The 24,826-nt window shown below is 49.5% G+C and overlaps 4 protein-coding genes across 13 annotated transcripts; 3 read left to right on the top strand and 1 right to left on the bottom strand.

Moving 5' to 3' along the window:
• Window positions 1-3,784: 3,784 nt before the first annotated feature.
• Window positions 3,785-12,025, top strand: DCAF11 (DDB1 and CUL4 associated factor 11). Of its 9 annotated transcripts, none has more exons than XM_024556570.3 (15): window positions 3,785-3,916; window positions 4,553-4,759; window positions 5,648-5,775; window positions 6,242-6,369; window positions 6,638-6,702; window positions 6,978-7,078; window positions 7,268-7,414; window positions 7,614-7,668; window positions 8,022-8,090; window positions 8,420-8,477; window positions 8,576-8,761; window positions 9,227-9,380; window positions 9,805-9,957; window positions 10,966-11,072; window positions 11,171-12,025. In XM_024556570.3, exons 2-15 carry the CDS (start codon window positions 4,605-4,607, stop codon window positions 11,300-11,302), a joined length of 1,638 nt encoding a protein of 545 aa, XP_024412338.1. In that variant the 5' UTR covers window positions 3,785-3,916; window positions 4,553-4,604; the 3' UTR covers window positions 11,303-12,025. The 9 variants fall into 9 exon arrangements, with proteins under 9 accessions (XP_024412338.1, XP_024412317.1, XP_024412328.1 ...); XM_024556549.3 differs by having other exon boundaries at window positions 3,785-3,933; XM_024556560.3 differs by having other exon boundaries at window positions 3,801-3,955.
• Window positions 12,026-15,141: 3,116 nt separating this feature from the next.
• FITM1 (fat storage inducing transmembrane protein 1) lies at window positions 15,142-16,791 on the top strand. The gene is made up of 2 exons (XM_024555962.4): window positions 15,142-15,788; window positions 16,152-16,791. The coding sequence occupies exons 1-2, from the start codon at window positions 15,523-15,525 to the stop codon at window positions 16,762-16,764; spliced, it is 879 nt and encodes a 292-aa protein (XP_024411730.1). The 5' UTR covers window positions 15,142-15,522; the 3' UTR covers window positions 16,765-16,791.
• Window positions 16,792-18,859: 2,068 nt separating this feature from the next.
• PSME1 (proteasome activator subunit 1) lies at window positions 18,860-21,603 on the top strand. 2 transcript variants are annotated; one of them, XM_053928196.2, is made up of 11 exons: window positions 18,860-19,006; window positions 19,592-19,624; window positions 19,759-19,821; window positions 19,941-20,051; window positions 20,139-20,181; window positions 20,302-20,399; window positions 20,658-20,726; window positions 20,812-20,879; window positions 20,982-21,036; window positions 21,116-21,202; window positions 21,381-21,603. In XM_053928196.2, exons 1-11 carry the CDS (start codon window positions 18,974-18,976, stop codon window positions 21,459-21,461), a joined length of 741 nt encoding a protein of 246 aa, XP_053784171.1. In that variant the 5' UTR covers window positions 18,860-18,973; the 3' UTR covers window positions 21,462-21,603. The 2 variants fall into 2 exon arrangements, with proteins under 2 accessions (XP_053784171.1, XP_053784172.1); XM_053928197.2 differs by lacking the exon at window positions 19,941-20,051.
• Window positions 21,602-24,256, bottom strand: EMC9 (ER membrane protein complex subunit 9). The gene is made up of 5 exons (XM_024555952.4): window positions 23,801-24,256; window positions 23,582-23,658; window positions 22,178-22,247; window positions 21,996-22,090; window positions 21,602-21,837 (listed from the first exon to the last, which is right to left on the bottom strand). Exons 1-5 carry the CDS (start codon window positions 23,996-23,998, stop codon window positions 21,657-21,659), a joined length of 621 nt encoding a protein of 206 aa, XP_024411720.2. The 5' UTR covers window positions 23,999-24,256; the 3' UTR covers window positions 21,602-21,656.
• Window positions 24,257-24,826: the final 570 nt, after the last annotated feature.

Here is a 24,826-nt window from a genome sequence, read left to right as displayed (position 1 = left end):
TCTTAAAAAATAAGACTTAAATGTTAGACTTGAAACAATAAAATTTCTAGAAGAAAACATAGGGAATAAAATCTTGGACATTTTTCTCGGAGCAATATTTTTTCTGATATATCTCCTCAGGCAAGGGAAACAAAAGAAAAAATAAACAAATGGGATTACAGCAAACTAAAAAGTTTATGCACAACAAAGGAAACCACTAACAAAACAAAAAGACAGCTCTGGCTGGTGTGACTCAATGGACTGAGTGCCGGCTTACAAACCAAGGGGCTGCTGGTTTGATTCCCAGTCAGGGGGCATGGCTGGGTTGCGGCTGGGTCCCCAGTGGGGGGCACACCGAGGGCAGCCATGCATCGATGTTTCTCTCCCTCTCTTTCTCCCTCCCTTCTCCTCTCTCTAAAAATAAATTTTAAAAATAAAATAAAATCTTTAAAAAAACCAAAAAACAAAAACCCCCAAAAGACAACCTACTGAACTTGAGAACATATTTGCCAATGATACATCTGAAAAAAGGTTCATATCTAAAATTTATAAACAACTCATACAACTCAACACCAAAAAAAACAAACAATGCAATTTTAAAAACAGGCAGAGGAGCTCTTTTCCAGAGGACATACGGATGTCCAATAAATATATGAAAAGATGCTCAAGTAATTATCAGAGAAATGCAAATTAAAACAATGAAATATCACCTCACACCTGTCAGAGTGGCTATCATCAAATCAACAAACAAGTGTTGGCCAGGATGTGGAGAAAAGGGAACCCTCATGCCCAGCTGGTAGGAATGCAGTTGGTGCAGCCACTGTGGAAAATAATATGGAGGGTCCTCAAAAAATTAAAAATGGGACTGCCTATGCCTCAGAGATTCCACTTTTTGACATGTTGCCAAAGGAACCCAAAACACTAATTTGAAAGAATATACTTGTATGCACCCCTATGTTCATTGCAGTGTTATTTACAATAGCTAAGAGAAGAATGCAACCCAAGTGTCTCTCAATAGAAAAGTGGATAAAAAGGTGGTGGCACAAACGTACAATGGAATACTACTTGGCCATAAAAAAGAATAAAATCTTACCATTTGCAACAGTATGGATGGGCCTAGAGGATACTGCGCTAAGTGAACTCAACAAAGACAAAAATACCATATGATTTCACTTATATGTGGACTCTAGAGAACAAAATAAACACACAAACAAAATTGAAACAGACTCAGACACAGAAAACAGACTGTTGGTAGAGGAGTAGGGGGTTGAGAGATTGGGTGAAAAAAAGTGAAGGGATTAAGAAATACAAATTGGTAGTTACAAAATAGTCACAGAGATATAAAGTATAGCATAGGGAACATTGTAATTACTATGTATGATGCCAGTTGGTAAATATTGGGAGAAACACTTTGTAAAGTATATGATCATCTAACACTGTGCTGTACACCTTAAACTCACACAAAGTAATATTGAATGTAAACTGTAATAATAAAAAATGCAATTTTCTTTCTTTTTTTTTAATGAGATCAGTATTATCCTAATTCTTTTTTAATTTTTATTGTTATTCAATTACAGTTGTATGCCTTTTCCCCCCTTCCCTCCACCCCACCTCAGCCGAACCCCCCCTCCCTCCCCCACCTCCACCCTCCCCCTTGATTTTGTCCATGTGTCCTTTATAGTAGTTCCTGTAAAAAATGCAATTTTCTTTCAATGGAACACAGTACATCCTAAGATATAACTGCTCATAAATACTTTTAAAGTGTTGTAAGTCATAAGTGACATAATCAGGTTCATAGGCTTAAAAACCTTACATACAAAAATCAATCAGAGGATTCAGAGATGAAGTCCTATATTCTTTAGCATTTGATTGACGTTAAGACTCATTTTAGTCATAAAAACCTCTGGGTTTTTAAAAAAATATTTTAATGACTTTTATATGTTCATTCAGCAATGTACAAATTTTGTATTTCAAAGCCTTGAATTTGGATTTTACTCAGTTTTAAGCTGTATTTATAGGTGCTATGGAGGCCAAGAAGAGGAGAGGTCATGAAAAAATGCATTATTAAGATGACTTGATACCCTGGCTGGGTAACTCAGAGTGTTGGGCCAATGTGCCAAGGTTGTGGGTTCGATTCCCCGTCAGGACACATATAAGAATTAAACAATGAATGCATGGATGGGTGGAACAACAAATTGATCTCTCTCTCCCCCCATCTCCCTCTCTCTAAAATCAGCAAATAAAGAAAAAAAATTTTTCTCAAGATGAGTTGAACAGTTTTTGTCTTTTGTGAACCTCAGGTGCTCCAGTTGTATTAATCATAATGCAATGTTCATGCTATACCTTTTGTCACTAATTCATTGCAAGGCCTTTTCATTTTATTTGTTTAATGGTATAAAGAACCTGGATATTTTCATACTTTTTCATGCAAAATTTAAAGCATATTGTTTTTGCATGCACCATAATATGCCAGCAGAACTGACTACCACCGTTTTTAAAACCTAACAATGTTAACTTGAAGTTTTCCATAGCATAAAAATAGATTACATTATCATTTTAATATCTACCCGGTATTTCTGTGTCCTACCACATAGGCCATAACTTATTTAACCAATCCCGTTTCATACAGTAGTATGTCTGTTTATAGTGTATTGCTATTATCAGTAGTAAAATAAGTGTGGGTACGACTGTACAGATCGTAGGCTCATGAAGCAGAGATCTTCTCTGGCCCTGGTGACCAGAGATAAGCTCGGGTCTAGCAATCTAGAGACCAGGAGTCACCACCCAAAGGACTAACCACACCCTCCCCCTCCCAGGGAGAGTGAGGCCGGGAAGAGAGGGCCCTCCTCGCTCCCCTCTCCGTCCTCAGGAGACTCTAGATCCGGGCCAACTAGATGCACTTCTAAGAAAGTGAAGGCCAGGGTCGCTGAAGTGCAGCTTGGACTCCGGACCTTTGCGTCCGGCACTAGTCACTCGACCCAGATCCTTCGCCCCCCCAGACTGGGCGAAGATTCCGAGTCTTGGCACGTCCCAACCGTGCACTAATCCGGCTTGCTCATAAACCTGGAGAAGAGGATAGGAAGCGGAGTACTTGCATACCCTAGCCAGGTGGCCGGGGACGGAAATGCAAAGGCAAGGACTGAGGGTCTAGGGAAGGTCTGCAAATCCTTGAGGGCCAAGGGCAACTGACAGAATAGGAAAGGCCCGTTGATGCCCAGTAGTGTCTTACTAAGCGCTTGCAAAGAACGCAAAGGGAAGCCAAGGGTCATCTAAAAAGTTATCAAAGGGCTAAGGGGATGTTTCGGAAGGTAAACCCAGAATGGAGGTTATGCAGGCCTGGGTCCCCATCTGTGACGTGGTCACACCTTATATGCGTCGCCATCCCTAAGGTAGGGCCGCCTAAATCGATGAACGAAAAGAGGAAAAAGGCTGGGGCCGGCGGGCAGGCAAGGTGGGGAGAAAGATGAGGGCCTCAGAGATCGTCTGAAAGGTGCAAATTCACATGAACTTTTAGGGACCGACAGCAAATTGTATCCCTTACTAAGCAACCCCTCGGTAGCGAAACCACGAACTTCTTTTTTTGTTGTTGTCGTTGTTTTCTTCAAACTTCTTTTGTAAACCCCACCCCTCCACCCATTAATTGTAATTCCGTTGCTCCCGATACCCGGAGCACCCGGTTCCTCACTTACTCCTCCCAATAAGTAGCGAACACCCTCCCTAGGTCGAGGGCGTTCCCCTCCCATCATGCACTTTCTCCCACCCACCTGTCAATCACCAAGCCCTACAGTCCAGTTAGCGGGCCAAAGGGGCGGTGCTGTGAGGGGAGTCGCGTGACGTCGACATTCCGCGGGCCCGGCAGCCGGGAGACGAGTGACGAGAGTGCCGCGTGACGAAGGAGCGGTTGGCCAGCGCTGTGGCGGCAGTCGGTGTAAACAAGGTCTCGCGCCCCTGCAGGTCCTGCGACCCCTCCTGGCTGGTGGGTGGTCTTGTGCGGGGTGGTAACCGCAGGCTTCAGTGGGAGGGGCTTCTTGGCCTCTACACCTTGGTGTACACGCCCCCCGCTCACCACGTGGGCGTGAGGCTGGGAAGGAAGGGGTGTTAAGCTGAATTCTAACGTTATTGGTTATTGCTGCTGCCGGCTTTCGCAAGGGTGCACTTTGATTGGCCGGTAAGGGGGGGCGTCGGGGGGTCTTTGAGTCCTAAGGCTTCTGATTGGCTAGGTGAGATAAGCTTGCTTTCTTCCGGGAGGGGTTTTGCTTGGTTGGCCAAAGAGGTTACGGGGAATCCACTTTATCCTGGGACTTTGGTAGGTGAGTTTGAGGTAGAAAACTGATAAATTCCTCTTCAAAGAATTATCATTGGTGAGCTCGGGTAGACTCCTAGGCTTCTCTCTTCTTTTTTTGCTTCACAAGCCTGGGGAAGTTTTGTGTTCCTGAAGCGTTGGAGTTGTCACAGGCTAAAGAAAAAGGGATCTCCGTGGTCCCTAGGAAGTGTCGATCTCCTAGAGATAGCTACCCCTATCTCAGGAGACCCTAGCATTTCTAGAGCAGGCTTTACTTTCACCAAACCCAAGGAGGTGATAGGAGGAGTCCCTGCACAGGACTTAAGGATGCTGTGACCAGAAGATGGGATCCCGGAACAGCAGCAGCGCAGGAACTGGGTCCGGAGACTCCTCCGAGGGTTTGCCCCGAAGAGGGACTGGCCTACGTCGGAGTGAAGAAGAAGAAGAGGAGGATGAAGATGTGGATCTGGCCCAGGTACTGGCCTATCTCCTTCGCAGGTAACTTGCCCCCTGGTGTGTCCCCACCAGGTGCCACCACAGTCCCTTGATCCCAACTCCAGGCCAGGAAGTTACAGAAGATAGGGAATGGTATTAGCCCAGGACAGCTGTTCTCCTGGACACTCACAACACTCAGCTCCACACCCAGTGAGAGTGTCCTAGGGTCACTTGCCTAGGGTCACCAAGATAACTCTCTCTTGTGTTTGAGGGGACTGTTCAAGGGAGCTTGTCTAGCTATGACTACACAAATGTAATGTATTTTCCAAGTAAGTAAAAAAAGGGGGGAGGGGGAACCCTGGTGGGAAGAGAGTGATGTGAGGGGGTGAAGGGAAGAGTTGGGGAGGTGAATGTTGAACTTTAGTGAAGTTAATTACATGTGATATGAGGTCATGTGGATTTACTTGAAAAAGAAGTTTAAATTAAGCTAACTCTGACCCTGCTGTTGAAGAAAGAATGCTTTGAGGAAAGTGACCCCAAGAATTGACTGGAAAGGTAGTGAAAATGGATTTGTTTCTTAGCTGTGGTTTCTTGAGGAGAAGACAAGCTTGGGGAGCCGTCAAAATACTGTGCTCTATGCTGGACTCTTTAGGCAGAGGCTCAAAGGGAAATGCTCTCCAAATTTTTAACTTTTGGGGAAGTCAGCTTAGTAGGTCTTGTCAATCTTCATGTAATTTTGGGGTTCTCTACTCCTGCTGAAAGAGTGAGAATTAGTCTTATAGAAGACTTCCAATAACAGCCAAGGTCTAGTCAGCCTCATACCTCAAAATGGGAACTGCATGAAGATTTGAGTACCAGTGGTCTAAGAGCTGGATAGCTATTGACTCTGAATCTGGTTGGTTTGGGAAAGGGATCCTCCCCCTTTATCATGGGAGGGGGGTCTCTCCACAGGGGCCAAGTGAGGTTGGTGCAGGGAGGAGGTGCAGCAAATTTACAACTCATCCAGGCCCTCTCAGACTCGGAGGAAGAGCATGACAATGCCTGGGATGGTCGTCTTGGGGACCGATACAACCCACCTGGTAAGAGGAAAGACAGACCAAGAGCCTGACATCAGAAGACTTTCATTAGCCGTGGCTGGTGTGGCTCAGTGGACTGAGTGCCGGCCTAGGAACCAAAGGGTTGCGGGTTCAATTCCCAGTCAGGGCACATGCCTGGGTTGCAAGCCAGGTCCCCAGGTTGTGTGTGAGATGCAACCACACATTGATGTTTCTCTCCCTCTCTTTCTCTCTCCCTTCCCCTCTCTAAAAATAAGTAAATAAAATCTTTAAAAAATAAAAAGAAGACGACGACTTTCATTAGAAAACCCTTTAAAAATTTTTTTGGCAAAGAACAATTAAATTGAAAGAAGATAAGATAATTCAGGGAATGAGGGAGTCCTTGCAGACTCAGTATATGCAGCCACATTGAGTGGGCTTGCGCACAATTCTGCTAACTGTCCTGTGGGATTGAAAGACCTAGGATGAAACGTCTCCTTGGTCCTCGCAGTGGATGCAACCCCTGACACCCAGGAGCTGGAATGCAATGAGATCAAGACACAAGTGGAATTGGCCACAGGACGGCTGGGGCTTAGGCAGTCAGCCCGGGAGCACAGCTTTCCTCAAATGCTGTACCAGGTAGGCCTCTACCTCCCGCTAGCCTGGCAACAGGCCTATCAAGGTAGCCAGAAGCTCTGCTAGCCCCAGAGAAGAGGGAAGTACACTTTCCAAAGAAACCTCAAGTGCTGAGCTGGAAAGTTCTTAGCCAGCCTTCTGCAGTTCTGTGGGACATACTGTGTGTGGTATCCATTTCTGTAACAAGAGCAATAACTTTGGAGAAGGGGGCTTAGTGTGACTGAAGTGGGCTGTGTTTCTGCCAGCAATATTCCCCAATGTTTTCCTTTAGAGAGAACGGGGACTCTGCCACCAGGGGAGCTTCTCCCTTGGAGAACAGTCTCAAATGATGTCTCAGTGAGTATGGGGCTTATCTTCTAAATTTTGAAGGGACAGATGTTAAAGGATCCCCAGGGGTATCAAGGTTATGTTAAGTGGGGTTGAAACTTTGAGAGTAAACAAAGTGGGAAAGTATAGAAATTGAGAAGATGAAAGAAAGAGGATCGTACCCAAAGCCAAAAGGGAATAATGGCCTTGTACTCACATCCAGCTCTGTTAGGATTCTGCTAACCAGGACACTCTTCATCCTGAGCTCCCCTTACCCTCACTTTCCTTTCCCTCTTCTTCCCCAGCTTCTTGCCCAATGACCTTGGCTTCACTGATACCTACTCTCAGAAGGCTTTCTGTGGAATTTATAGCAAAGATGGTCAAATCTTCATGTCTGCTTGCCAAGGTACCAGACCCTGATCCTATGAACTGCCCTAGAACAAGGAATGGTCCTTCTGGCTGAAGCTAGAAAGGCTCAGTCCCTGACTTAGAGATGCTTAGTCAGAGCACATTTTTCAGACACACCGAGGGAGGTTGATCTGGGGAGGATTCAAGGAATGCATTCCCTAATTTTGTCTGGTCCCTACTTAAACAGACCAGACAATCAGACTGTATGACTGCCGGTATGGCCGCTTTCATAAATTCAAGAGCATCAAGGCCCGGGATGTAGGTTGGAGTGTCCTGGATGTGGCCTTCACCCCTGATGGAAACCATTTCCTATACTCCAGCTGGTCTGATTACAGTGAGTATGCCCCAGACTTCCACTGTCTCTCTAGCCTGGGACCTGAGATCTCCAAATGCCCACCTCCTCTGTACAGGACTCCACACCTTCTCCTGGAAAGATAACTCCCAGGGTCTGACACCCTGATCCTTTGTTCCATCTCCTCTCAACCGGCCTTTCCCTAGCCCCGAAAGATTTTTGTTTCTCTTGCTTCTTTTAGTTCATATCTGCAACATCTACGGGGAGGGAGACACACACACTGCCTTGGATCTAAGGTACTGGCTTCCCTTCCTGGTCAGACTCATCAGAAACTTCTCAAGGAAGGCTCTCCAGGAGCAAACCTCTTGAACTGGAACTCCTGCTTAGAGGGAAAAGTTCCCTGGTTGCAAGTTTCTCTGTGTGGATTCCTGGGAGGGACCCACCCATCCTGTCAGCAGAGGACCAGGGTAAAATAGATGGTTGCAGGATTATTTCTGGGTTCTCCCTGAGGTGATCTACATTCTGGCTCATGTTGGCAGGACTTCTTTTCCCTTGAGAAGTGTGCCTTACAACCCTCATCAGATTCTATATGGATTAATAAAGGCTGAAGGGAAGTGCACTTAACCAGCTCATCCTTTGCTCTTTTCAGGCCAGATGAACGTCGCTTTGCGGTCTTCTCCATTGCTGTCTCCTCAGATGGAAGAGAAGTGCTAGGAGGGTGAGTGTTTGTGGGAGACATTGCGCTTGGTTAATAGAGTCCTCCCAGAGACCTGCTCTGCTGTTACAGAGACCCAGGCAGCTATGGAAAACAACAGCTCTTCTCCAAGGTCAAGGTTTATTGCTTCACCTCTTGGTTACCATTTCCTCAGAATGAGATGAGAGGTCTCAGTCCTCCTCATAAATGCAGCTAACTCTTCTGTCTTCTGTATAAGAAGAGACAAGGGTTTGCTCCTCAGTAGGACTTCACAACGGGGACTTTCCAGAGCACACATAGCATTTGTCTTCTTGGTCCTGGCTCCAGTACCCTGTTTATTCCTTTCCTTTCAGGGCCAATGATGGCTGCCTGTATGTCTTTGATCGAGAACAGAACCGGCGCACCCTTCAGGTATTGATCCTGAGACTTAGAGTCTCTGCCTCCTGGCCCTTGGCCTATTAGAAGACCCAGAAAGAGGGCCTAGATATCCTGGTCTCTTTCTCCCCTAGATTGAGTCCCATGAGGATGATGTGAATGCAGTGGCCTTCGCTGACATAAGCTCCCAGATCCTGTTCTCTGGGGGTGACGATGCCATCTGCAAAGTGTGGGATCGACGCACCATGCGGGAGGATGACCCCAAGCCTGTGGGTGCACTGGCTGGACATCAGGATGGCATCACCTTCATTGACAGCAAGGTGGGCAAGGAGGCAGCAGTGCACAGCCAGGCTACTCAGGTTCCAGTTGTCCAGGAGAGGGTGTCAAAATGGACTGGTGTGGGAACTTGCCCAGGGTCCTTGTTAGCCAAGTTTGCAAGAGCTGGAGTTTAGGGAAGGGGTTTAAGCCAGGAAACATGAGATCCATTGGTACCCAACACTGATGGGAACCAGTGAAGCAGTTCAGGGCTTTCTGACAAGAAAATTAGAAGACAGTTAATCCAGGATAGAATGGAGACCCAGTGAGTGCCATGGGCAAAGAAGGGGAAGCCCAACCAGAGGATGGGTTTTGGGGTAGAAAACCGATGTGAGCCCACCTGGATGAGGAAAGAGGTGAACAAAATCAGATGAGTGGCATTTTTACCCCTCAACTGGAGAAGGGAGCTGGACTGACAGCACCAACATTTGCAAGCTCTGATGCCTCATTATCCATCTTGGGATTTATAGGGTGATGCCCGGTATCTCATCTCCAACTCCAAAGACCAGACCATCAAGCTCTGGGATATCCGGCGCTTTTCCAGCCGGGAAGGCATGGAAGCCTCACGCCAGGCTGCCATACAGCAAAACTGGGACTACCGCTGGCAGCAGGTGCCCAAAAAAGGTGAGAGTGGAAGGTAGAGCCTGAGATCTGGAGAGTGAAGAGTCAGGGGTGGTCTGTCACCCCTGGAGAGGTCTGTCATGGCGCAGTGAATATTACTATAGTTCGGAGCTGAGTCCTGGAGTCCTCCCCTCACTCCCCTTTGCCAGGCATTTGTTTGCTGAACCATGGGAAGAGCCAAGGGTTCCCAGGGTTGGGGGCTGGGGACCACTCTAAACTAACCTATAAGAAAATATTTCAGTATCTTAACAATCATCAGGAGGCCCAGCTGATTGTTGGGGAATACCAGCTGACTGTTAGGTGGAGAAAGAGCCACCAGTCGGGGGTTGGAAAGATTATTGTCTGTGAGCATCAATCTTTGCTAAGGACTGGTGAATTGGGAGAATCCAGACTCCTAACCTAGGGCTCTCCCTGCACCCCTACCCAGCCTGGCGGAAGCTGAAGCTCCCAGGGGACAGCTCCTTGATGACCTACAGGGGCCATGGGGTACTGCACACCCTCATCCGTTGCCGATTCTCGCCCACCCATAGCACGGGCCAGCAGTTCATCTACAGCGGCTGCTCTACTGGCAAAGTGGTTGGTAAGGATTGTATTCGAATGGGGGCCTCAGAAGGGCAGGAGTATTTCTCAGGCATTCTACCTGTAACTACCAGTGACCACCTTAAAAAACTCAGTGACATGTATAAGTGGAATTTAATTTAGCTTGATGCAAGGGAGGTTTAAACAGAGAAACAGAAAACACTCTATTCATTAGCATTTTAAAGTAAGAGAAAGAACATTGAATTCCAGTCAGTAAATATAATGGATTACCAAAATTATACTTGGTTCTGTTTAGTAGCCAGTCAAGTAGAGATTGCAGATGAAAGGTAGGAGGGAACAGAGGTAAAAAAAGAATGACACAAAAAGAAAACAGCAAGTAGTAAAGGCCATACAGCCACTGAAGCAGGAGGAATGTGCAAACACAGCTACATCTATAAGGAGCCTAAAACTGAACTCACATGGAGACCCATCCAGAAAGAGAGAAAGGTGTGCCCCATCCAGACAAGGAACAACAGGTTCATATGTCTTTGGAGACATCCACTGTTCACTTTTGTGGTGCTGTCCTTATGGGCTCTTTAAAAAAAATACTTGCCTGAGGGTATGTTTATTGATTTGAGAGAGAGAGAGAGAGAAACATCAATTGAATGCCTCTCATATGTGCCCTGACTTGGGATTGAACCCACAGCCTTTTGGTGCATGGGATGATGCTCCAACCAACCAAGCCACCAACCAGGGCCAGATCTTGTGAGCTTTTTAGAAAATTGTTGCTAAAAGTTTTAAAGCCACATTGTGCTGTGTTAAGTGTAGACCTTGTGAAATTTAGCTGAAGACCAGAGATATCCAAGTTCTGCTAGACCATACCCTCAATGTGAGGTAGGGAAAAGGGAATAGAAACTGAGAAAAACCTTGTCCTCTGCTGTGGGTTTTGTTCCCCCAGGAAAGGGGGAAGTTGCCTGAGAGGCATGTAAGTGGTATTGCTCAGGGAGAGATGAGGGGTGGCTGGAAGTTCCTGTGGTGGCCCCTCTCCACTCTGGCCTTTCCTGAACAGTGTACAACCTCCTCAATGGACACATTGTGAAGAAGCTGACCAGCCACAAGGCTTGTGTGCGTGACGTCAGTTGGCACCCCTTTGAGCAGAAGATTGTCAGCAGTTCGGTGAGGTTGCAAGGGTTAGGGGGAGCCAGTGCATGTCTGGGATTTGGACCTGGGAGGGGGCAGCACCCCCTGACTACTTACCACCTTCTTCCATGCAGTGGGATGGGAACCTGTGTTTGTGGCAGTACCGCCAGGCTGAGTACTTCCAGGATGACATGCCAGAGTCTGAGGAATGCCCCAGCGCTCCTGCTGCAGTGCCGCATCCCTCTTCAGCCTTTTCCTCGCCCTAGTGGATCTGACCTCCAGCCCATACATGGCTGAGCCTCTTGATAAGCCCTCTACCTTCTCTTCCCTTTCTCCCTTCTAGGGGAATCTTTGGGGAATTGTTGTCATTGGATGGGGAGGAACAAGCCCAGGCTTTCGGGGCCCTAAATCAGCCCTGGAAAATCCTCCTTGTGGGTCTCCCCACATGCTCACATGCCATGCAGCTTGGCTCTCGATCTCTGGCCAGGATCTGCACAACTGCCATTATTTTGTGGCCCTTGTAAGAGAACTGTTCTGAGTGTTTTTAATCATGTTTGGATGTTAGGTGTTAGCTTCTAGAGTAGATACCTGGGGCCAGGTCTGCACTTAGCTGCCAGCTGGGCCCATTGCCCAGGCCTTCACATTAAGGATTAGATTGGCCAATCAGAAGGCCAGGCGTCCTGGCCTTTCTTCCAGAGATCCTAATGGATAGAGCTGTAGCCCTTCTGGGGAGGGTGGGATGGGTAAAGCATGTCCTCAGCCAGCCTCCTGGGGTGGGGAATTATGTCCTTTCTCTCCTGTGTCTGGGTTTTCGGGGTACAATAGTCTGTGGTGTAAGAGGCTCCATGTGGCTTCTCACAGGGCAGGACCTCCCACCCAGAACGTTCCGTCTTGCAGAGGCCAGCAGCTTTAAGGAGGGATGTTGAAGTAGGACTCCTTTGTCCTCTTACTGGCTTTGGCTCCCTCAATAAACTCTCTGTGGGAACCTGGCTCAGTGTCTGTCTCTGTCTCTTTTTCCTGTCTGAGGTCTTTATCCTCTCTCTTCAAGAAAATAATTTCAACAGAGCCTTCAGATGTGCTCCTCTATGGTAAAAAAAACACCCCTTTGATACCTCAAGATGTAGGGAAATATCAAAATCATCTGTTAACTGAATTCTTCAATAGATAGTCCCTCGCCAACCTCAGAAGCTTCCCAGCAAGTAGAAGTCAAGAGAGCAGGAAATAACCGTATTTTAGACCAGCACACGTGCATCAGCTCTCTTCTGGGGCTGGCCCTGGAGCTGGTCCAGCCTACAAGAAAAAGTAGCCCATAGTCAGAGACAACCTGGTAGGCACTGATGCCAGGCCCCATCTGGGCACTTCACCCTTACAGTCACCCCTTGTATAGGGTGGGAAGTGGAGACGTACAGAGGTCAGGCAGCATGCCCCAGAGCAGCCCGATGGTGTGGTCAATAGGGGAGCTAGGGTTCCCGTCCAGCTCTGCTCCATCTTTTTCCACATTTCACTATCTCCAAGGCAATTTTCAAACACCTACAGGGGTTCTCAAAGATGCAGCAAGGGGTAAAAGGAATACCTACTTCACAGTGAAACCGTCGTTTTTTAAAAAGTGAATTGTTCAGATGCTCAGCCACCAAGTGTTCTCCCAGTGCTCTGCCCAGTGTGAAACTCCTTTTCCTCTGACTCTTTTCATTTCCCCTCTACTGCATCACCCCAGAGATGCCACCCATTTGACCCAGAACCCGTAGTACCTCCAAGGATGCCCAAGTTAGAAGCAAATTAAAACTATTACTGTCTTCAAAGCCCCATTTAATGAAGGCCCTAAAGACCACTCATTCTCAATAAGATGTGTTTCCAATACAGTTTTAGGTTACTGTTATCAAAATTTGTGAAATGTTTGTTATACTAATAATATATTTTATTAGTATAACATTATAATTAGGCAAATTCAATTCTGAAGAAAAAATTTTAATTTTTAGAGCTTTATGAATACAGGAAGTGTTTAAAAATTAAATTTCAAAACATTAGGTCCTGACTGGTGTGGCTTAGTTGGTTGGGCATTGTCGTCTCACAAAGCAAAAAGGTCACCGGTTCCACTTCCTGTCAGGGCACGTGCCTGGGTTGTGGGTTCAGTCCCTGGTTGGGACATATAGCAGAGGCAGATCAATGTTACTCTCTCACATTGATGTTTCCCTCCCTCTCTCTCCCCCATCTTCCCTCCCATCCCCTCTTGAAAGAGAGAGAGGGAGGGAAGGAGGAAGGAAAGAACAGAACATTAGTATAAGTTCTTCAAGGGAAGTAGAATGGCAATATCTAACAAGATCTCATCCTCCACCGACTAGTGTAGCTCAGGGGATTCGGCATCGTCCTGCAAAAGTCACCGGTTTGGTTCCTGGTCAGGGCACATGCCTGGGTTGCAGGCCAGGTCCCTGTTTGGGAGCATGTGAAAGGCCGCCAACCCATCAATGTTTCTCTCCCTACCTTTCCTTCTCTTTAGAAATAAAATCTTAAAAAAAAAAATCTCATCCCCTGTTTTTTAAATGGATAACAGTGAGGTATATAATCACTGTAGTGTTTAGATTCCATTGGATATATTTAAAAGACTGATATAAATAACTTTACTTTTGAAATGTTAGTGTATATAATACACTGGAGATTATGTCCTTTCCAACTATTTAAAAGTACAGTGAAAAACTTTTCACCAATTTAAAATGTTTGAAGGGGGCTCTGGCTGGTGTGGCTCAGTGGATTGAGTGCTGGCCTGCAAACCAAAAGGTTGCCAGTTCGATTCCCAGTCAGGGCACATGCCTTAGTTGCGGACCAGGTCCCCAGCGGGGGGGCACATGAGTGGCAACCACACATTGATGTTTCTCTCCCTCTCTTTCTCCCTCCCTTCATTTCTCTCTAAAAATAAATAAAATCTTTAAAATAAAATAAAATGTTTGAGGGGTTCTGCAGTGTCCATGAGTAGGAACTATGCCCAGTTATGGACTTTAGGATCTGGAAAGAATCTGATTAATCTGTCTTGATTAATTTACAGATGAGGGTGCTGAGGACCAAGGAGGGTTAGTAGTTTTCCTGAAGTCACACACTTGGGCCCAGAACCCAAGTGTCCTTGCTTGCTCATTCCTTTCAGTACTTCGTGGGTCTCCACTGTGCTTTGAAATCCCACCACCAGTTTTGAGGAATGAGAAAGGAAGACAAAAAGGGATGGCAAAACAGTTACTGAATAACAAGAATTTCACTTAGGTAAGTTGCTCTCTGCTCTGTGGCTCCAGCTGCAGCGGTCAGGTTGGGAGGCCAAGTTCTATGTGTGGCTGAGGCCCAGGGTAATTGGTTGGAGGATACAACCCAAGTTTTCAATGGCTGGAGATTTTCCTTCCCCATCACCTAGAAATAAACCTAATCTTTGGGTCTCTGAGAGTCTAGTGTGGGCCACCACCATCTCATACAGGACACCCTTTTCAGAACACTTGAATGTCATCTGTTAGCCAATCATAATAAACATTCCAAAGAAAGGTCCCCTGTAGATCTGATGTGCATTGTACAACCACCACAGTTTACACAGCAGCCCTGGGCTAAACTAGCCCCTCAGAGCCCCTCCAACCAGACCAGATGAGCTGGGCTGAGCCAAGTCCCTGGGGTCATAGTACCCTGAAGGAGAGAGGCCTGACTGGACTCAGCACAGTACACAGCTGTGTTGCTGCATGCTCAATAGTGGGCTCTTGTGCCAGATCTGAGAAGGGGGCCTGGACCACACTGATGAGACATACACAGATTTTTAAATAAATTCCAAGGTTTAGTTAGTTTTACCTTTCTGACACTTTCAACCCACCTAAGTTTACGCTGTTTTATTTGAGAGACCTCTAAAAATAGCTTAGATTCTTCCTCCTACCTGCCTGCAGCATGGCATGTGAAATCCAGCTTCTGAATAAATCTGTTTCACAAAACCTCCCCTCAGATATGTTGACTCTGTCACTTCCCATTCTTAAGACATAATGTTGCTTTAAAAGGTCAAACGGTAAAGAAATCTCAGGAGCCTCAAACAATTTTTTTTTTAATTTCCATGTGGATCAAACAGTAAAGTCGGGGGGAGGAAGGTGACTAGCAGTCTAAACAGAAACAGGCAGACCCAAGCAGGCTATGCTCAGAGACAACCCTGAACAGCAGGCCCAGCCCTGAGACATTAACTAGAACATGGTTAGAGCTGGGGACACAGGCCTAGAGGGCCAAGGGGACACAGGGCTAATTGGAAAGAACACAGACTGCAATCCAGACTGGCAACACCAGAGGCTGGGACCCTGCTGACGTGGCAGCCCTCTGCCCTGGCCCCTTACTGCCCCCCGCCCCTCTCCCCCCGCCTGCCAGCTGCCAACAGGGCTCTGCCCTGTGTCTACCACACCTGTCACTGCCTGTCCTTGTCCAGGGGGGCCCCTTCAGCCCCTCAGCTGCCCAGCAGAGCAAGCGGTTAGTGGGGAGGGGAGGGAACATGGAGCGGGGGCTGGTGGTGGGGGCAGGGCGGGGGGCCAGAGCCCGAATCCGGGCACTGCTGGGCTGTCTGGTCAAGGTGCTGCTCTGGGTGGCCTCTGCCTTGCTGTACTTTGGGAGCGAACAGGCTGCCCGCCTCCTGGGCAGCCCCTGCTTACGGCGCCTGTACCATGCCTGGTTGGCAGCGGTGGTCATCTTTGGGCCCCTTCTGCAATTCCATGTCAACCCTCGGACTATCTTCGCCAGCCACGGCAACTTCTTCAATATGTGAGTCCACTCAAGGCCATAGGTGCCGCTCCCTGCACTCTGGGATCCTAGCTCCCTGCAGGCTTCTGTCCTCCTGCCAGTCCAAACACTAAAAATAAGCCAGGAGGCCGAGGAGAAGGTCAGAGGAGGGGGAGGGGGACAGCATTGTGGGGGTACAGAGGAAGTGGGAGCAGGGCTGAAGAGGAAATATGGACCCTAGAATGCTTAATGGTCCTATAAGTGAATGGGGTGGGAGGTATGAGACAGGAAATAGACAGCCAGTGATGAAATGTAGGACTGGGGACAGCAGTGATGGGAACACAGACTGGAGCAGGGAGATTGGGCTGAGGTGTCTCAGTAGCCTCCCCTCTTCTCTGCCCGCAGAAAGTTTGTGAATTCGGCATGGGGCTGGACATGCACCTTCCTGGGAGGCTTCGTGTTGCTGGTGGTGTTCCTGGCTACACGGAGCGTGGCTGTAACTGCCCGGCACCTGAGCCGATTGGTGGTGGGGGCGGCTGTGTGGCGGGGGGCTGGCCGCGCCTTCCTGCTCATTGAGGACCTGACGGGCTCCTGCTTCGAGCCTCTGCCCCAGGGCCTGCTGCTCCACGAGCTGCCTGACCGCCGCAGCTGCCTGGCAGCCGGCCACCAGTGGCGGGGCTACACGGTCTCCTCCCATACCTTCCTGCTCACCTTCTGCTGCCTGCTCATGGCTGAGGAAGCAGCAGTGTTCGCCAAGTACCTGGCCCATGGGCTGCCCGCTGGCGCGCCCCTGCGCCTTGTCTTCCTGCTCAACGTGCTGTTACTGGGCCTCTGGAACTTCTTGCTGCTCTGTACTGTCATCTATTTCCACCAGTATACTCACAAGGTGGTGGGTGCCGCAGTGGGCACCTTTGCCTGGTACCTCACCTATGGTAGCTGGTATCATCAACCCTGGTCTCCAGGGAGCCCAGGCCATGGGCTCTTCCCTCGCCCCCACTCCAGCCGCAAGCATAACTGAAAGAAATAAAGGCACATCAGGCCTGGCTCTGGCCCCTCTCATCATTTGGTTGGGGGATGTAGGAAGGGTGGGAAGGATAAAAAGAGAGGCTGGTGGTCACTGAGGTTCCTCAGCCATTCCTTGCTGTCATCAACTTTGAATGTCCTTCCTTATGGCTTGATGGCCATTCCTCCTGCTGTCCTTTCAGTCTCCCAATCCTTGCATCTGAGCTATCTGAGGCTCTGATACCAAGGAATGGCACTGCGAGGGCAGGTAACAGTCCTTAGGTATGGGCAGCATTCCCACTGAGCAGGTGCTCCATCTCCAGCCTGCTTGATTCCTTTCTCCTGCCTCTTTCACTGAATCCCACCTCTACTTTCCTCAGGTGCCTAACTCTCTAGGAGCCCTTCCTACCCCATCTGTCCCATAGGGGTCCATGTGCACTCATTTTTTTAACAGATGTTTAATGAGCCAAGCATACTCCTATGCCATATGAGTAAGAAAGACAAGGTTTTTGCTGCTTAAGGGCTTATGGGCTACTGGGGGAAGCAGATGATAAACTCAAAAATAATAGCGAACACTTGTGTTGTACTTACTTTGTGCCAGGCACCAGTTCTTTACATAAAGAACTCTTAACACATTTAGCCCTCACAGCACCATCACTGTGAAGTGCCTCCATTGAACAGTTGCGAAAACTGAGGCACAGGGTAAGTAACTTATTCACAGCTAGTAAATATCAGAGTCAGAATATAAACACAGGCACTGTGGGTCCATTGTCTGTCTTTAAACCAGGGATCAAATTACAGCCCTCCTGGGGCCAGTTTTTGTATGGCCAGATTGCTAAGAATGGTTCTTATGTTTTTTAATGGTTGAAAAAAATTAAAGAATAATTATTTCATGATATGTGAAAATTACATGAAATTCAAACTGCAGTGTCCATAAAGTTTTATTGGAACTTAGCTACACTAATTCATCTAGGTATAGCTACTTACCTGCTACAACAGCAGAGTTGAGTACTGTAGTTGCTACAGACATTATCTGGCCTTTTACGGTAAAGGTCTGCCAACCCCCACATTATCCTCAAAAAACAAACTGACCAATATCAGCGGTTAAGTGCTATGAAGGTACTAAAACAGGCTGCTTTGTAAGCAAGAGACATGGAGGCAGATACTTTATAAAGGATGATGGAGAGAGTTGTTTCTTAAGTAGTGACATCAGAGCTGAGAATGGAATGCCAATATGATGCAGGGGAAGAGTGTGTCAGGAGAAGGGATTAGCGGAGGCAAATGCCTTGAGACAGAAATGAATGAACAAATGAAAGCCAGGTATTTTCAAGTGTAATGGAAGGGGGAGAAAGCAGTGCAACAGTGAATCTGATTGGCAACAGATGCCAGACTGTCCAGGTAGGCCTTTGGATTTCAGGAAAGCCCTTTGAATTTCATTCTTAGGTCAACAGGAAACTGAGAAAGAGTTCTAAGCAAGAAAGAGCCAGATCCTGCTGCTGTGTAGATAGCGGGTTACAGGGGAATGGAGTGAGGAGAGAGCTGCCTGGGGCCTGTGTTGGCGTGGGGCCAGTATCTGAACCTCACTACGTGGGCCCGAGGATGCCCGAGGGCGGGGTCCAAGGTCCCAAGCTGGCAGGGCTAGGGACGGGAGGCCACCTTCGCTCCACAGCTGCGGAAAGATGTAAGACCCCCAGAGAAGGCGTATCACTGTCTCAGGCTCAGTCGGTGAAGAAGTGGGCCAGTTCGGGGTCAGGACGCTGAGACGGGGGCGGGAGTCCCGAGGCGGGCACTGGCTGGGTGGAGGGAGTACGGGCCTAGGGAAGCCGAAAGGCGAGATTCAGAACCTAGGGAGGGCAGGAGTGGAAACAAGGGAGAGGAAGGGGGAGGATGAGGAGGGGAGGGGAAAGGGGGGAGGAGGCGGGGCGTCGAGAGCAGAGAGGCGGGGTGGGGAGGTGGACAAACGGCCTCAGAGGAAACGCTCTGCTCCGTCTCTAGGGGGAGCCCCGCCGAAGCTTCCTTCCCCTGCTCCCCCACTCCCCCCATCCCAGCTTTCCCCCCCCCCCCCCCCCCGGGCCTGACACCGCCTCCTCCTGTGCCTCCACTCCCCTCCACTCCCCGCTACTCAGGAAAGCCGCGCCGGTTACGCGCGCTGCTTTCGCTTTCCCTTCTCCGTGCCCAGCCTTCGCTCCTCGTGCGGCGCTCACGTCCCCGACCCGGTCGTGGCCATGATCAGGGTCCAGCCTGAAGCCCAAGCCAAGGTGAGCGCTGCGGGTTCGAGGAAGGGCTCATTAGGGAAGCATGGCGCCGAAAACCTGAGGACGTAGGTAATCCGCCTTCCAGCTCCCCCGACACTTGTCGAGGTCAGTCCTTCAGCCCAAGTGAGCCTCCATGAAGGGAGCACTGGAGGCCCGGGGAGACCAGCGGGGTTCGCCTGCCGGGAGAGAGGAGGCGGCCGAGGTTCAGCGGGTTGAGGTGAAGCGGAGAGCTAGCGTGGAGGGGAAGTCCTCTGGCCTGGTGCCGGGCCCACACACAGACGGGGTGCGGCACCTGCCTTGCCTCCTCGTTGCCTTTCCCACAGGGAGGGCCCCGGGGCCCACTCCACAGGGTATTCTATCCCTGCCCAGTCTCAGAAGGCTCTTACACAGCCCAAGAGACCCGAAGGATCTGTTCTCACCTGAACCACTCGCCCTTTGCAGCCAGAAATGTCCTCATCCCCCAAATCCACTCCCACGGGCACCTGCTCCACCCTTCCCCAGACTGAGCCCTACACAGCCCTGAGGGAACAGTACCCAAATGAACTGGCCATAAAACCAGGTGTCTGAAGGGCTGCCTATGTCCCACAGGTGGATGTGTTCCGTGAAGACGTGTGTACCAAGGTAAGACTCACCCCATCAGTGCCCCATCAGCCCCCTATCCCTACTGCTCAGCCCTTTCTTGCTGGGCAGGGTCAGCCCTGCGTCACTGCCTAGGAAATACATTTGCTTCTGACACCCATCTTCCTCATGCACAGACAGAGAACCTGCTTGGGAGCTACTTCCCCAAGAAGATTTCTGAGTTGGATGCATTTTTAAAGGTACTGGGGCTGGGCAGGGAGCTAGAGAGTAGAGGCCAAGGGGGAGAGTCTGAGGACCAGGAGAGTGAGGAGGTGAGAGGGATGCCCTTGCCTCCAGGCCTCCTCCTACCCTGTGTCAGGAGCCAGCTCTCAATGAAGCCAACCTGAGCAATCTGAAGGCCCCATTGGACATCCCAGTGCCTGACCCAGTGAAGGAGAAAGAGAAGGAGGAGCGGAAGAAACAGCAGGAGGCAAGCCAGGAAGAGCTGGGAGGAGGGACTCAACCATGGGAAAATTAGCCTTAGACCTGTCTCCCAAGAGCCCTTCTTTCCCTGCAGAAGGAAGACAAGGATGAAAAGAAGAAAGATGATGAAGACAAAGGTACCACTCTGGTGGGAAGGGACTTGAGTCTCATCTTTCAGGAGCTCTTCTTGAAGGATTCTTCTTCCCCACCCCTCACTCAGTCCTGGCCATGTGACTAACTTATTGGCCACTCTCTAGGTCCTCCCTGTGGCCCTGTGAACTGCAACGAGAAGATCGTGATCCTCCTGCAGCGCTTAAAGCCTGAGATCAAGGATGTCATTGAGCAGCTTAACCTGGTGAGCCCTCCCACTTCACTTCTACCCCCAGGCTCTAGGTCAAACCCTTTGTCTTCCTTGATCCCTGCAATTTGGATCATGGCACCTGCCAGGTCTTAGTTGGAGAGGACACAGCAGATGAAGCTGGAAGTTTAGGCTCTGTGCCTCAGGATGGACCTGGCATGCTGCCACCCAAAGTGGGCAGGAAGCAAGGAAGGACAGGAACTTGGGAACTGGGTTGAAGGCTGACGTGGCTTTGATGCCATTCCCTCCTCCCAGGTCACCACCTGGTTGCAGCTGCAGATACCTCGGATTGAGGATGGAAACAACTTCGGAGTAGCTGTGCAGGTTAGAGTGCTGCCTCACTCCCCCACTCTTCTTACCTCTCTAGTCCATCCTGTTTTCCACTTTCCCCCTTGCATTCTTTCCCCAGGAGAAGGTATTTGAGCTGATGACTGCCCTTCACACCAAGCTGGAAGGATTCCACAGTCAAATCTCCAAGTGAGTGTCTGTCCAACTGCACCCACGTGCACATCCTGCCTTGGCTGAGACAGAGAGGCCTGGGCTCTCTCCTCCCACTCCACACCCTTCTGTTTCCCACAGGTATTTCTCTGAGCGAGGCGATGCTGTGGCTAAAGCAGCCAAGCAGCCCCATGTGGTAGGTGAGATCCAGGTCAGGGTGCATGGCAGTGGGGAAGGACATATTTGAAGGCGGCCCTGACCCAGGTCTTCCACAGGGTGATTATCGGCAGCTGGTACACGAGCTGGATGAGGCAGAGTACCGGGACATCCGGCTAATGGTCATGGAGATCCGAAATGCTTATGTGAGGAGGAGAGGATGGGGCAAGGGTGGGCAGAGGCAACTTTCCCGGGCTACCCATCCCCTGACCCTGCAGGCTGCGGGTAAAGGGTGACAAAGCTCAGTCTTTCTGCAAGGTTAGAAAAGGGGCACAGATCCATGGGGGGCTTATGGCTGATCCCCACTCCTCCCTGGCCTTGCAGGCTGTGTTATATGACATCATCCTGAAGAACTTTGAGAAGCTCAAGAAGCCCAGGGGAGAAACAAAGGGAATGATCTATTGAGAGCCTCCTCTCACACTGCAGTGGATCCAAGAGAGAACTTCCTGTCTTTGACAGGGAACTCCAGATTTTGTCCTACCTTCAGCCTTTTGAGGTTTCTCCCTCACTTTGCCTCTCAGGCACAATAAATATAGTCATAACAGTATCCATCAGCTCAAGTCTCTTTATTGGATCCTGACCCTCCCACTCTGGCCTGGCTCAGGCATTTCCATTGGTGGGACCAACCCACTGTGTGATTTGGGTGTTGAGCTGCTGGTTGGTCCAGTCCTGCCGGATGTCATCAAGATGGCAGTCGAAGTCCACAAGGTGCAGGTGGGCCCGGCTGTCCAGTAGTGTTCCCACCATCTGCCGTGACTCTTCCCAGTCCCTCCACATCACTCTGAAATAGTAACCCCCATGGAGATGAAACTCAGCTGGCAGTGGGGCCAGACACTTAACAGAAGTTAGGTCTAGAGAATGACCCTTGGGGCAGAACCAAGGACAGAGACCCCGGTACTGTGGGTTTCCAAGAAGAAGTAGAGGGAGTGGGGCACTCACAAATTCTTGTCCTTGGGGACCCAGCGAAGACCATGGTTCTCCAGAACGATGACTGAGGGCACATGAGGCTGAGATACCAGTTTCTGATTATCCAGCTGTGTGGACAACCAGGGCAAGTGAGGGCTTCAAGGATCCCTCTTCCTATTTTCTTTCCAACCCCCTCCTCCAAACCCAAGCCTCACCATAATAAGTACTGCATCAGGGAAGAATTCTGCAATCCGCCCAGCGATTTTCAAGGCAAGGGGCCCAGGGCTGTGTAGAGGGAAGATCAGAGGAGTGAGGAGCCGACTGGAGAGACCCCATTCGTATGAACTGTGTCTCCCAGGTCTCACAGACATGAGTGCAGTGACTGTGTTTCCCTGTAGCTAAGCTGGGGGATCCAGTCTGCTTGATACTTGAATGCTGTGGGAAACAGGTGCTCAGACACTGCTAGTGAAAGTGAAAATCAAAGATGGTCTTCTTGGGGGGGTAATTTGGCATAACCATCCAGATTTAAACTGTATACTACAGATATGCTGACCCAGAAATGCCACTTAAAAAGAAAGTACTATAGCCCGGCTGGTGTGGCTCAGTGAACTTGAGCGCTGGCCTGTGGACCAAGGGTTTGCCGGTTTGATTCCCGGGTGGGGCACATGCCTGGGTTGCAGGCCAGGTCCCTGGTTGGGGGCATGTGAGAGGCAACTGATTGATGTACCTTTCACACAATGATGTTTCTCTCCCTCTCTCTGTTTTAAAAAGATGTTATTTATTTTTAGAGAGAGGGGAAGGGAGGGAGAAAGAGAAGGAGAGAAACATCAATGTGTGGTTGCGTCTTGTGCATCTGCCCCTGGGTTCTTGGCCTGCAACCCAGGAATGTGCTCTGTCTAGGAACTGAACTGGTGACCCTTTGCTTTGCAGGCTGGTGATCAATCCACTGAGTCACACCAGCCAGGGCCTCTCCCTCTCTTTCTCAGAAAGGAAGGAAGGGAGGGAGGGAGAGAAGGAAGGAAGGAAGGAAAGGAAGGAAGGAAGAAAAAAGTTACTGTAATAATGGGGCAGTCTATAACAAAATATTGGAAACAATCTCAATATTCAAAATAGGCATTAAATAAATTATGGTACATCTGTATTCATATTACATAGTTTTATGGTAAGGTAGGTCTTGGTGTAGAGATGGAAAAATGTCAGATATTTATTAAATAAGGGAAAAGCAAATTATAAAATAGTATGTATACTTTAATGTAGATACACGATTAATATATAAGTGGATATATTTTCCTACTTACAGAAAGTAAATTTTGTGGGGGTTTTTTTAAGTTGTTGGTTGGGCTTCCGAGTTTCTGTCAGCAGTTTGGGGGGGTCACTTTGGTTAAAACTAGTGTTAGCCTTTTCTTATTCATACACAGCTGTCCTCCCCACCCCTACCACTGCTCCTCCCAAGCATCTTTCTGTTTCCTCACTCCAGTACCCAGCCTTATGCCTGGTATAGAGTCCCTGCTCCTAAGCCTTTGATTAAGGAAAGATTGAAGGAATGACCAAGAGGGGTTCTCATGACCCCACCCCCACCCCATAACCCTTAGCCTTCTGTCTCTGGCTACCCCACTTACCTCTGGTCATGGAGAGCTGCATTAGCGTGGTAGTACCCAGCCACTACCAGACCGGCCTGCGCGCCCCACACATCCACCTGCCACGGGAAAGGGGCCGTCAGTAACTAACTCGAGCTGCCTGCCCTGAGGGTGTACACTGCTGCTAAGAGGCCGGAGATGGGCTTGGGCGAGGGGTGTTAGGGGATTTCTCGGTATTTGGTGGGCATCCAGCAGCGGCACCTGGTTGAGGGCGACCTCCAGCATGACGGACAGGGCCAGGTGGCTGTGGAACAGTGGCACACAGTCGGCTAGACAAAGGCATTCTCCCGATTGCGGCACCGGCGCCAACAACAGCCCATTGACCGCGGCGTGAGGATATCGGGCAGCGTGCAGGCACATCTTCACGTACGCCCGGGCCGAGATCTCCACCTCCCCCATGGCAAGCCGGGCCCCAGCTCAGGTCCCGGAAGCTTCTTCTACCACCCCTGCGCGTTCCCTGGCCCTTCCCGTGACCCGTCACTTAGGTTCGGGGATGACCCTGACCCGGCTCGAAGACTCCAGGGGCCCCAACCTGGCCGGGAATGCTGGCGGTGGCGATGCACGCCACTGCACTGAGCTCCGCCTCCGCCAGCCCCCAGGGGGCGGCCTCAGATTCGTGCTCGTCTCTGGGACCGAGAACCGCCTGCTCAAGCTGGACTGACTTCTGGAGTACTGCCTACATGGTGCCACTTGATAGGTTTAGAGGTTCTCATTTTGTCCAATCACTAGCCTCGCCCAGACCTTGCCACACCTTTGTCGCCAGAGGACTGAAAAGAGCCCACAACTGTAAAGCAAGCACTGCTAGCTCGCAGATTGGCTAGGTTACCCGACTTTGGCTCGTGATTGCGGGATGGCTTCTGTGAGACTGTGCAGCCGGCTCCCAAAGGCCCCACAGAGCCAGGAGGGTGTGCCCTGCATCGGGTGTCCCGGAGCAGATTTTCGAATTTGGGCACGTAGCAGACTAGCTTATTCCTACTATCAGATGAATGGATTTGTACTCTAGACTGATGCTTCTACTTAATAATGAGCTACACTACCTTTCCAACCACAAGTTAATCTGGCCCTTAGTTCCCTTGATGTAGTAGTATCTGTAGAAATGAAGACAGCAATTGGCTGAAGGTGGGTAAAAAAAAAAAATGTACAGACCCATCCTTCCCATAATATCCTCGGGTGTGATTTCCTTCATTATAATGTCTTGGGATTGTTTTTTAACCTCCCAGCCCTTGA

Source organism: Desmodus rotundus, chromosome 7 (assembly GCF_022682495.2).
Source record: "Desmodus rotundus isolate HL8 chromosome 7, HLdesRot8A.1, whole genome shotgun sequence".
NCBI classification, from domain to species: Eukaryota; Metazoa; Chordata; class Mammalia; order Chiroptera; family Phyllostomidae; genus Desmodus; species Desmodus rotundus.
Note: the sequence above shows the minus strand (reverse complement) of the source record. Positions and strands in the feature narration are given on the sequence as shown.